At 44.3% G+C, this 12,735-nt stretch overlaps 1 protein-coding gene across 3 annotated transcripts in view; it reads left to right on the top strand.

Annotated features, from left to right (window-relative positions):
- Strbp (spermatid perinuclear RNA binding protein) overlaps window positions 1-12,407 on the top strand; it is a 118,965-nt gene extending 106,558 nt beyond the window's left edge. The window contains exons 18-19 of one of the 3 annotated variants that reach the window (XR_002476304.2): window positions 972-1,105; window positions 7,199-12,407. Coding sequence is in view for 1 of the 3 variants with exons in the window: in XM_021633345.2 (XP_021489020.1) it covers window positions 972-976 (5 nt within the window). In the remaining 2 variants the exon portion in view is untranslated. Of the gene's footprint in view, window positions 1-971 lie in introns of all 3 variants that reach the window. The other 2 variants (XR_009593833.1, XM_021633345.2) reach the window with 2 other exon arrangements.
- The last annotated feature ends 328 nt before the right edge of the window (window positions 12,408-12,735 follow it).

Genomic DNA, 12,735 nt, shown 5'->3' with positions numbered 1-12,735 from the left:
AGAAATATAAATGAAGCTCTTAGCTTCGGCCAGTTGTGTGAGATTAACGGAAAGCTCTGCTTCTCTGCTCTTTTCTCCACTGTAGGTGGTTTTTTCATTGACAGCCCCTATTGCCAGCCTCTGAGCGTCGCACCATTTATTATTCACTTGGGCCCTCAAGATTTCTTCTCTGACTTCTAGAACCATCAGGTTGTCTGGCTTGAATGGCAATTTTCTATATCTTGGTCTTAACAGCAATGTGACCCCTGAGGCTTTCCAGCTTTCAGATCCACCACTTTAACCCTTTTTGAAAACAATGACTGAGAATTTTAAAGAAGAGCAATACTTTGTCCAAAACCACGATGTCTGTTTTAAAGCTCTCCTTTTTGGAAATGTAGCAATACCTAGATGTAAGCCCTTCAGTGTAGCTGTTGCCAGGGAGTTCACAGATCAGCGTAGACCTTAGACTGTGTGTGAGCTGTGCTACCCTCTGATACTTTTTTAATCGTTTTTAGCACATAACTCCAGCACTTACATTTCTGACTGTGTCAGCTAGCAGTATTATAATTTATCTGAGACAGGTGTCTTCCTTAAGCCATATCTTTTGGTGGGGGCCAGTGCTGAATTCACCAGGGTTGTGGCTGGCAACCTGTATCCCTTAAGGCTGCAGGAGTGCCCCATCTCTTGTGCCCCTTAATGGCTCCATAGATTTCCAACTTACCTCATGCTAATGAGGTTCGGTGCATAGTATGGTGAAGTCAGGGGTTGGGTTTTAAGTAGCTTCTGAAATTGTTTGTGATCTCTCAAATTGTTACCAGTGGGAATGAATTCCTGATAGGTTTTGCTTGGATTAGCCTCTTTTTTTTTTTCTTTTTTGAAAAATTGGGTGAATGTTTGAAAATCATGAATCAGTCACCGTAATTAATTGAAGAGCTGGGAATACCTCGTTAATGTATTTTTAAAACTGGTGTTGGACCCTCTGTGTATTTCAGGTTAATACTTTTAAGCAGTTTTCAGCACGTTTATCTCACTTTATTCTCGTTCTCCTCGGACCTCCGTAGCCATATCACTTGTATAAAATAGGCTGAGATATAGTGACTGTAAGCTGTGATCTCAGTATACAAAGGTAAGCTCTTTTATTTTCTGATTAAAGAAAAAATAACCAATTAACACAACCTGCATATATGACAATCATATGATGTATTTGATCTCTTAGGTCTTATGTCACTGCATAATTTAAAATTTTTATGGTCTGAATGTAAAATAGTAATTTTCAGCATTTGTTTTAATACTCTTGTAAATGCTTTTTATTCAAGAGAACCATTTCACATTTACTGAGTCAAGTGTATTTTGTGGGGAGAAACTTAGGATATAGTGTATATGTAAGTTATACATACAGCAGCACCTGTTTTAATGTAATAATTCAGCTGTAGCAGTACTATCTAAGGAGAGTTAAAGTGACAGGGCACTGTCTTGGCCAAGAAGCTGGGATATCAGAAGCAGTAATGCTGGTGACAGTGCTGTAGGATTCATGTGTGCATTTGCTGCACAGGCTGAGGGTACAAGTGCCAATCTCTCAAGAAGAGAACCTTCTCTGACCTGTGTTGCATGCCCTAATACAGCAACAGCAAGAAGCCATTAAAAACAAAAAGCAATAGAGAAACACAAAAGACAAAAGAGTGAACTATGGGGAATATGTGTAATTGGCTGAGTTAAGCTAATTATTTGCTAAATCAACTTGAGCAAGACTCAGAAAGGTGAATACTGAGTCTGTGGAAACCAAATCGACTTAAGGAATCTGTCTGTCTTTATCAAGTTAGGTACCTAGAATATCATTTCTCACTGTATTCAGTCATGAACAGGGTTCATGTAAAGGACATGAGGGTTAGATCAAATGCTTTAATAAGGATTTGCTTAAGTTAGTATATCCCACAAATACACCTCATTATGTTAGATGCTTAGCTGTATGTTTGTGTGTAAATAAATTTTTATGTTTTACATTTCTTTCTGTAGCAGTTTCTGTTTATCTCTAGCATTGAGGCTGCTGGAACTTTGTTCCCAGACGGAACCTGCAGTTCATGAGTTTGGCTTCTGCTAAAGGCTGTACAAAGCAGAGTAGGTGCAGTGCAGCTCAGTCCTGTGCCTGCTGATGCAGGTCTTTTTCTGGAACCAGGGAACAGAGGCTCCGACCAATGGAAACATCTTAAGTATGAAAGTTTCCTTGCTGACAGAATTGGCCTTGTTGTAAATAAATACCCTACTTTCGGAGATAGTGTATTAACAGTGGCAAAAGTTATTAATTTATTTAGTAGTTTAATTATAAAATATTGGATATTGTAGGCTTTTCAACACCACAAATTGGTGTTACTTGAGGATATCCTCAAGTAGCATATTTCTCTGGCACTCTTGGGGGCCTAAGATCTGCTCTGGTTATGCTACTCATCCTCTGTCCAAGTGTATGGTCAGAAAATGGGGCGTCAGCCCACTGCAGCCCTGCTTGGCAGCACTTGCTATAGTCCTGCAAAGAATACAGTGGGAAATATAAGCACTGACTACATTCTTTAAATGGCAGGTGAGTGTTAGAGTTACAAGAAGTCACTTGCTGTAATTTTTCTGATTCTTATTTTTCACAAATGATAGGAGCAGAGGAGAATAGTCAGTACTAAGTTAAAATGAGCTAGAGATGTTTTGTTTTTTTTTTTCCCCAAGCTGTCTGAAGCCTGTAAACCAGAGGCATTGTGAGCAGAGTGATATCTGAAAGCAGTTCGCTCTGTGAATGGTCTGCCTTTCATGTCTCCTCTTAATGCCAGTACCTCCTCAAGTCACCCGGAACTGGAAAGATGCCATGGCATTTAGGCTTGTTCTCTGCAACATCTGATACCATGCAGCCAGTGACCATGGGTTCCTTAGCATGACTAGGAGGCTGAAGGAGGGAGATGTTTGGGGTATCAGTGACAACAGCAGACCCAAGCACCTCCAGTCAAGAGGAGCTTCAATACTGGTGTGTGTTTTCTGTAGCGCCTAATTTACAGAGCACAGTGCAGTCTGCTTAAGAGTGAGTTCCACTTTTCCTAATAGTATCTTACAGAAAGACTGTTTTAAGTAAGGAATTCATGTTGGATTAGTTGTACAAATAGATATTCTTTCCCACATACCATCGTTTCAGTTAGGAGCTAACAGCTTCCGTTAACTGATCCTTGGAAGTATTTAAAAATAGAACCATAATGCAAATTTGGGTTATATAAGCTTTACAGCACAGCTAGAGATACAGAATAGAAACTATGAGAATCTGGGCCAAAGCATTTCTCTTACTCCAGCCTGTTCCTGAGGAGCTTGGAAATCTGATGAGTTCATATATTCAAAGCTTTTCATGGTACCTGCTACATAGGAAGTGCTCTGTGAATGCTGAGTCTGCTGTTCTGTTTGAGGGGGAACGAAGGACACCAGGGAGGTGGGGCTCTGCTGGCTTAAACAGCAGCTGCATGGCCTGCTCAGGGTAGAGTTCACTTACTCTTTGTGCTTATTCATAGGCTTGGGCAGCTCCTAGGCAGAGGCCAGACTCAGTGGGCCAGATTTGCTCATTTCTGCTGCAGCAGTTCGATCACCAGCCGGCTTGTAGCCCAGAGTTTGTAAATACTTGTTTAGGATTTATGGGTGCTTAGAATTTCACAAGGGCTGAACTTAGTCCATCCATCTACCTGCTGATTCAAGTTTCCTATTCACACTTCAGTAATAAAAAAAAAAAAAAAAAACCTACAATGGCCAGAAGATAGTCTTTAAAACTATGGTGTTTGGTGGTAGAGAACAAGTTATTATAAACCTCAGAAGGAAAGGAGGGGTCCTAGGAAGCATAGTTAGAATGCTGTTGACTCAGACTCTCCTGTGGTGCTTGATTCTTGGTTCATGCGTGGCTGGTCAGTGGAAAACATCTGCGCTAGTCACCACATGAGGCCTCCTTTCTGTCTGATAACTCTTAGGGCATTATTAGTCTTTTTGTATCTCTATCCTTTTGATTACTGATTTGGACACAACTGGAAATTTCTGTTTGAGATAAGGACAAGTGGGTTGATGGTCAAGTTGCTGAATAAAGGGCTAGAGTCCACAATGCACGTGCTAGCTCACACCCGCAAAGATCTGAGCTTCAGAGGGAGGACAGGTTGAGTTCCGGCTGGTAGGAGGTGAGTTAAGTGGAAACACAGATTGAATTCTGAAATGCTGTACTTTTAGAAAAAACTGTGTGGACAAGAATTACCTTTAAAGGAGGCTAGTTAAACTTGTGTTACCTAGTAAAAGTTCTCTGAACTGAAACTGTTGGTAGGTTTTTCATCTCATTTGGCCAGCATTGAAAAAAGGCTCTTTTTCTTTTTTGGTTTTTGTTTTTAGGTTTTCGAGACAGGATTTCTCTGTGTAGCCTTGTCTGTCCTGGACTCTCTTTGTAGACCAGGCTGGCCTCAAACTCACAGAGATCTGCCTGCCTCTACCTCCCTGAGTCCTGGGATTACTGGTGTGCACCAGTGTGTACAGTGAAGAAAGGCTCTTAATACACACACACACACACACACACACACACACACACACCAACAAACATCCCCTTCCATAAAAAACAAAAAAACCAAACCAAACAGCCAACCAAAACAACCCTGACCAGTTACCAGTTATCAGAGGAGGATCATGACCTTTCTTCCTAGAACTTTACCATTTGTGCAAGTGGCTGTATTGCCTTGCAAGGGGGTAGTGTGAAGATTGCCACCATTCCAATGCCTGGGCAGTGGTTGGGTGTGTGAGTTAACACGTCCTGGCTGGAGAGGAGTGGGTGCACAGTCATCTCTTGCTGCTGCACGGAGTCTGCACAGTTGCAGTTTGGACATTGCTGTCCCTTTTCTTTCTTGGAGATTCTTCTTCTCAGTTCCCTTTGAACAACTAATTATTCCTAGTTTCAGTTAATGGCAGCCTTTGTGTGTCAGACTTAGGCTTGGCCAACATTTTGACATCATAACATGTTGTCACCTACAATGTTCATGTAACAACTATATAAAATACCAAAAAAATTTTTTTTGACAGGAATGATTTTGGGGTCAGGAAGAGCTATTTTGGGTTGTGAGTAGCAGATTTAAGAAGCCAGAATGGGAATGAGGAAGGAACAATGTTAGAATTGGTATGAGGGCATGTATGGTACCGGGACATTCTTAATTCTAAGGCAGCCCTCTTGTTATTTCTGATCTAGACATAAATCTGATGTTCAGGGTTAAGTGCTAGAGACAGGAAATAATACCATCTATGTTTGGTGCCAAAGCTTCTTTCTGCTTAGCACACTGCAAATTATAAAGCAGAGATGAATGCTGAGCTGAATTCTAGGCTTCCTGTCTTAAGCGTATTTCTGGGCAGACAGAATACTCTGAAAAAAAAAAAAAACAGGGATATTTCCTTTTTGTGGGGTAGGGGAATGACTGATGATAAAAGGATAGCTAACAAAAGGGGATGAAGAGAAAGAACACAGTGGACTGTATAAACAGGAAGCTTTTGTGTCAAAAGCTTGTTCTGTTTGGATGAAATAGCAAGAGGCTGGGATATCTATTTTCATTAGCTCTTCATTTTTGTGAACACATTGTCTTTCTGAGAAAGGTGATGGGGTTTGATGAGGGTTTTGCTTATGGGGTAGAGGAAGGGGTTTGGTGTAGAGCAGTATACCTGGTCAGGTGTAATGAGGCGACATATCACCTTTCTGGACCCATGCTGAGTGCTAAGCATTTGCCATTTTGGAATGTGAGTCTTCCCTCCATCTTGGGCCCAGAGTTCAGTGAACCTGGTTTGAGGGTTGTAGGATCTCTGGATATATCTGCTTCTCACCTCGCTGCTTGTAGGCCACTTCCCAACTTAATCACCAATTGCTTAGGGGCAAGAAGATGTGGCGATGGAATACAGAATCCTACCTTGCCCAAGCTCCTTTCATCTTTGACAACTGACACCTTTTTCTGGGAAGCATGCTGTCCTCCTTTGGGGAACTGGAAGGAAGAGTCTTATTCTGACCAAGTTCCAGAGCATCAAAGTGCGTGAAGGAATGAGAGCCTCCCCCACCCCCCCGGTTTTAATGGGAAACAGAGCACTGCTGAACCCTCTCCCATTTTGTAGTCCATTTCGAGCTCCGACTCCTAGAGAAGGAGCGATGCAGGGATGGTTGTTCTACACAGAACCAAAACCCCAGAGGTCTTTACAAACCAGCCTGCTTGTTTGTGGCAAAACATTGTGGCTTCTAATTAGTGAGTGTTGAGCCACACAGAGGAATTCAGATTTCTGTGCTGCTCTGAGGGTTAAGAGATACTCTCCTAGGGGTTGGTTTTGAATCCTGCAACTGAAGGACCTGGAAGTTTGCTCTCATTAGAAAGGACGTAGGTAAAGTGACATGGTTACATAGTGCTTAGCAGCAGAGCCTGCATGGTCTGGACCGTGCTCTGCTCAGCTGCTACTGTGCACGCTGCCACGTCCCATCACCACTTGACACAGTGTCCTTCCTCTGTTGCTGGTACATTCTACTTACCTTTCTTCTAGTCTTTGGGACTACTGTGTGTGCCTTACAAAATGGAACAAACAGAAATAATCCAGCTCTCCTCTTCCCTTTCCTGTCCTAGCTCATGTTCTCCCTGGTTCCTGTGGAAATGGATTGATAATTATCTCTGAGCCAGGAAGCCTGGTTTTTGCTAGCTGTGCGTTGGAATATCATTAGTCTTGTGCTGTTAGCAAAACTCTATATAATGAAGTACAGATTTAGTGGATGCTGCTTGGAGAGATCCTAGGCTTTTGGAAATGTGATTTTTTTTTTTTTCCGAGAGGGTGTGTTATTTGGCATGTGCTTAATTAACCAAAAGGCTCATCCTCTCAGAGGCACTTTCTAGAGCAGTCTCTGCTTTGTAAAACCTCTCATATGCATTTGAGGCTACTTTAAGAAAAATTAGGGGCAGGGTGAGGTGCACGCCTGTAATCCCAGCACTCAGGGAGGCAGAGGCAGGCAGATCTTTGAGTTTGAGGCCAAAAAAGAAAAATTAGGGATGTCCTCCTCTGGGAAGTATGTATGGAGGATGTCAGTTGAGGAAGGCTGAAGTCACCCAGAAACAAGACCAAAGGACCAGGATGTCAAGGCTAGTGAAGGGCTGGCCTTAGGCAAACATGGATACTCTTCTCAGTTATTTTAAAGGATTTTATTTATTGTATGTGGTTCCACAAGGGTAAAGACAACGATGAACAAACCAGGTGGGCAGTTTGACATGAAGGTACCACATGGGCCAGGCGGTGTGCTTTGGAAGATGACAAGGTAAGAATGAGGACTATGGTGTGGTGATGGCATATGTTGAAGCTATGTAGCTGCTTTTGGTGGTGCATGAGGAGGACTATGAGTTCATGGACAGCCTGAGCTATGCAGTGAGATCCCATGAGAAACACCACCCCCGATAGTAGAGTAAAAGAAGTTGTGCCGTGGGATGTCTGTTTTCACTCCCTGTGACAGGACTGGGTGATGTTGCAGGGAATAGCTGGTCTCTCTTGAGCACATGAACGTACTGAGAAAAACCTCTGTATGTTACCTTGTAATCCTCTACTTTGGCTGGGTCCAGTGTTGGGGGTAGTGTCACATGGCAAGGTTTCCAGTTTAGGAGAACTGAGGAAGGACAGAAGACCACTGGTTAGATATGAGGTGCAGGTAAGGGAGGTACATGTCAGGAGGTGTGAGTAGAATCAGAGCTGTCTTCTTTAGTGGAGTTATCACTGCCAGCAGCTCTGTTCTATCCCTTCATAGGGATGCTATTCCTGGTGTTAGGGCTCACGTCTAGCATGCCCATTTTCAGTTTTGTAGGCCGCTGGGAGAGGAGCCAGGCCTGTGAGTTGACTAATAGCATAAGAAGGGCATAGAGCTGAATCACAGTTGCAGTAGCCCTAGCCCAAGTGACCCAGGCCTTTGGTTGGGACAGCACAGAACAGTGGGGGAATCTGGAGGGGGCCTAGGCAGAGACACCCGAGGGCAGAGAAAGGTGCGATCCGCCACGCTTTGTGAAATGCCTTGGTGTGGGTCCTGGAATAGTTACCAGGGTCAGAGAGTAGGTGGGGGAGGTATTTTCCAGAGCCACTTTGTGAAGAGCCCTGGGTTCTATGCCTTTTGTGATTACCGTGCTTCAATAGTGTAAAAAAATTATGGAAGGATGTCTGGACAGCCAAGAACTTGTCATCATGGCTGATAAGGAAGAGGTTGTTGCCATGCCTAGATAAGGATTGGAGGGAGTTGCTAGAGCTGGGTCCAAAATGGGGGAGCAGTTAAGTTTCTGCCCAGGGTCCTGGCTTATTGGTTGCAGTGAACAGGGCCTCAGTTTGCTCTGCGTAAGCAGATCTGATAGACCACTATTGGGAGTGAGTGATGCTGCCTCTCATCAGGAAGGTACTGATAAGTTTAGAGCCAGGAGTGGAGCAGGGGTGCAGATGGGGCTGTGGAAAGAAGCACCTTTGTTGGCATCGGGCAGACAAGTTTGAAGCCAGCCAGTTGGCCTCTTTGCCATTTTGTTATTTACAAGGCTGGACCTGCCCATCACAGTCGTGATAGGCACTGGATATTCCCTTATACTGGGGTCTGTCTTTTGCTTTCATTTAGAAATTTTTTTTTTCTTTTTTTAAAATTTATCCTGTGTGAGGGCTAGTGCTTTTTTGGATTCGGCATGTGTATAGTCTTTTGCCAGTGGGAAGGTATATTTTCTTTACACTGGTCTTTAAGGAGGGAAAAGCTATGTGGTTATTGAAGGATTTGCTCTGGGCTTCTCTAGCCACGTCTCCTGCGTGTCGTGGAAGCCGTGTGGGAACCGCAAGGTGTTATATTTCTTTCAGTGCTCGTGTGTGTGTGTATGTGTGTGTGTGTGTGTGTGTTTAAAAACTAAGGGCCTTAGACATAGGAGGCGGATACTCAACCAGTGAGCAAATCAGGATGGGTTTCTACACCATTGAATTTGTGTAGCTTTGCTCTGGACTAAACTGGAGGTAGCTGTTATTTGGAGGCCTCAAGTCAGTATAATACTTCCAAGTTATTTGGAAGTATTAAAGTAATCTGTGATACCAAGCCTATCAGTCTTTGAGCAGTGACAACTCTAGGGCCACATAAATGTCACCTTCCCATCTGTGACATCTTCCTAACGGGGAAGATCTGTTAGGAGCCCTCCTCCTACTCTGTGCCAACAACCTTTCCTTTCCAGCATCCTTCCAGAATCTGCTTACCACATTCGAGAATGGTAAGGAGCTGGATGGATGCAGTGAGCATTGTGGGCACACAGTTGCTGCCACACTCTCAACTCTGCCACTGCAGCACGCAAACAGATGGTGTAGGCACTGGTGAGTGTGGCTGTGTCCAGTCACAGTAAGTATCTAAGTAGATACCAGGCAGAAGCCAGCCCTGGCCTTAGCTGGTAGAGATCTATCCTGTGGCAGCTTCCTAAGCTGTCCTGTATATTTACTGGGGGTAAGGAAGGTATAGATCCTGTCAGCAGGAAGTGACAGGTACATAACTGCTGGCCAGAGAGTGAAACAGCAGGGTTCAGGAAGGTCTATGGTCATCTCCCAGAGGAGTGAAGACTTTTGAGTGAGGAGAGCCCAAGGGAGGCAGCAGTTATAGGGTTAGACCTGGAGGATGGCGTGGTTGCTCCAAGAAGAGACTGGGCCCAGATGGTAGATGGGGCCAGTTGTCTAGCCACAGCTTTTTGTTGCTCAGATATACTTGGGCTAGATTAGGACAGGTTGAGTGATAGGCTGAGGGCACAGGGTATTCTCTAGGTGGTGGACAGTCGACAGACAAGTTTAGGAGGGTAAAATGGCCATAGATGTATTCCATTCAGTAATGCCACTCTGATTATGCTAGACCATGCTTATAACCACAAGTTGTACCTTTCGGTTTAGTGTGAACTAGACTCTAAGGGGTGAGGTACTCTTGGGATTAGGGTGAGAAGCGCCGCTAGAGAGTTTTCTTGCTTGTCATTATCAGTGATGAAAGAGTAGTAGCACATGACAGTTTCACTGCTCTTCCTTGGCCTTTTTTGTGTCCAGGCCAATTTTGGCTTGGGGTCTTGGTGTGTTGAGTGTAAAATGGTAAACAGAAGTCTCTATCTACCCCCCTCACCCCACCCCTTCAGAACTAAATCATAGGGTAAGGAAGCTGTATGGAGCACAGACTCACTTCAAGCCAAGCCTTGCAGCCTTCTATGAACAGGTGCATCCTGGGCCTGGAGGGTACTTCTTGGAATCATTCTTCTCTCTTCCAGGTACTTAAGCCTCGGGGCAGTTTTTAGCCAATTAAAAGCAGCTTTCATCTATTAAGTTCCAGCAACAGCTGCTTGCTCTTGGTGAGGTTTTGTGATCTGCAGAGATTCTTCAAGGTGGTATGCCTGGGAGACATGCTAGCTATCTTCTTCAGTCTTGTTTAGGTCCCTCTGCTCCATTGGTTCTCAACCTTCCCAATGCTGTGGCCCTTTAATACAGCTCCTCATGTTGTGCTGACCATAGAATTATTTTTGTTGTTAGTTCATAAGTGTAATTTTGCTACTGTTAGGAATCATAATGTAAATATTTTTAGATAGGTTTGCCAGAGGGGTTGTGACCCACAGATTGAGAACCACTAATCTATAGGGATTGCTGCCGTGGATTTTGCTGCCTGGTCATGTCTTAGTGATGTGGGATAGCTCTGGTGCTGATAGTAGAAGGGGCATTTCTCACATTTTTCTAGAGAAGTTTCTGGGTTTGTGGAGGGGAAGGATGGAGTAAGTAGAGACTGGCTCTGTCTTAGATATAAAGATATAAAGAGTGTGCAATCTGGCGATAGCTGATGCTTTTTAAGAGTTTCTCTGCGTAGTCCTAGTTGTCCTGGAACTCACTCTGTAGACCAAGCTGGCCTCGAACTCATGCCTACTTCTGCCTCCCGAGTGCTGGTATTAAAGTGTGTGTGCCACTACTACCTGCCTCAAGAATATTCATATAGGTGGCAGCCAAGTCCTGTGTTGTGCTCTAACCACAATAGGGTAGTTCTTGTCATTTGTCGAGGTTAGTCAATGATAGAGCCATGCCTGTGACTATGTCATAGCCTTCAGTTATAGGCTTAATGCCATCTGCTTATTTCCTAAGTTAGGTAACAGATGTCTATGTTCAAAATAAAATAAACAAACAAACAAATACTGTCCCTTAGCTCTGGTAGTTAAAGTTTCTTCCTGTAACTTAGAAAGTTTCATTTCCAGTTTCTGGCTCCTTGCCTTTCTCTGAGTGGCTGGTACAGTCTACCCTTCCTGGTTGAGCATACCTTCTCGCTCTGGCCAAGGAACTTGGTTCTTGTGGGCATACGCATTCTGGTTTAGTGAATCAGTAACAGGACACAGGAAACCTGCCCCCTGGACACAGTCACGTCCCAGCTGACCCTCAAGATAGCGATGGTGTACCCATCTGTGAAGAAGGATTTGGATGGGAGCCAGGTAAGCCCACATTCCACAAGTACAAAAAAACTGTGACATGAACTAAGTAAGGACAGAAGTGTTGCTGCTTCCAGATGCATGCAGTCCCTTTTCTAACATTCATCGTTGAAGTTCAAGCTAGCCTGGTGCCACCCGTTAGCTCTCACGCCCCACAAGACATCCAAGTGTAGGATGCGGAATGTCATTTTCCTCACTTAACATGACAGCATTTTGGTTGGCAGGCCGCATTGTGGGGGTGTGGCGGGGCTTACTGACCCTGAATGTTTTCTGGAAAGGATGCTCAGTTGTAGAAACTGCCAACATCCTCATCCTCTCCAAGAGCCCTCGCTTTGCATCCCCGGAATTAGGAGTACTGCTGGCTTCAAGAAGCACACCAAGGCTCAGGCAAACATTTTGTTGGTCCAGGAGGAGGAAACCTGTCTATTGCAGAGTTACAGGTGGCATTTTTCTCCAGGCTTTAGCACACTCGGGTCTGATGTGGGTCAAGTTAGTGTTTAGGAGTCTGTTTAAAAACCCCTTTGTATTTGCTGTTTTCTGAAGTACAATGTAAATAGTATAATTTGCAGTGCAAAGTCTTTGGCAATAACCTCATGATGTGTATACTATGTTAAGTATTGGAAACCACGGCACCATGGACTGTCCCATACCTCTGGGCCTGTGGTGACATGCAGACTCTGGACTTCCCAAGTGTCAGCGTGCTTGAAGCAGCAGCCTGCATGTGTGGACTATCATCAGTGCCTCGCCCACAGATGCCTGGCCTTCATCCAAAGGGACCCTGCTCTGCTCCGAGCCCTGCGAGCAGCACACCCACACTGCGGCTCCTGTGTGTTGACTATGTTGGACTCTGCCATAGACTGGCCCCCTTGTCTGGCTGCTGAAGTTTGTAATGCCTTGACATGTTGCATTTCTTTTCCATTTGAATGAATAAAAATAAACGCTATGTGTAAATTAGGAATGGGCTGGACTATTCTGTGCAGAACTCATTCTGCTAAAAAGAAAAGTTACATTGTCAGCTGCAGAGACGGCTCAGGAACCTAGGAAGGCCTAGGTTCAGCTTCCAGCACCCACCCACCCACCCACCCACCTACCCACCTAGTGGATCCAGTGCCTTCTGGCCTCTGTGGGCACCTGCACATACATATGTACCCAAATACACAGACATATCAATAAAATAGAATCAAGTATAAGCCTCACTCCCTTTCCTGGTCTGTGAGACAAACTCAGGTCATTACAGGTTTCTCATTTCACAGAAGGGAGTGCATGTGTGTGTGCCTGCTTG

Source organism: Meriones unguiculatus, chromosome 8, assembly GCF_030254825.1.
Source record: "Meriones unguiculatus strain TT.TT164.6M chromosome 8, Bangor_MerUng_6.1, whole genome shotgun sequence".
Taxonomy (NCBI): domain Eukaryota; kingdom Metazoa; phylum Chordata; class Mammalia; order Rodentia; family Muridae; genus Meriones; species Meriones unguiculatus.
The sequence above is the reverse complement of the archived record's forward strand: the minus strand, read 5'-3'. Positions and strand labels throughout refer to the sequence as shown.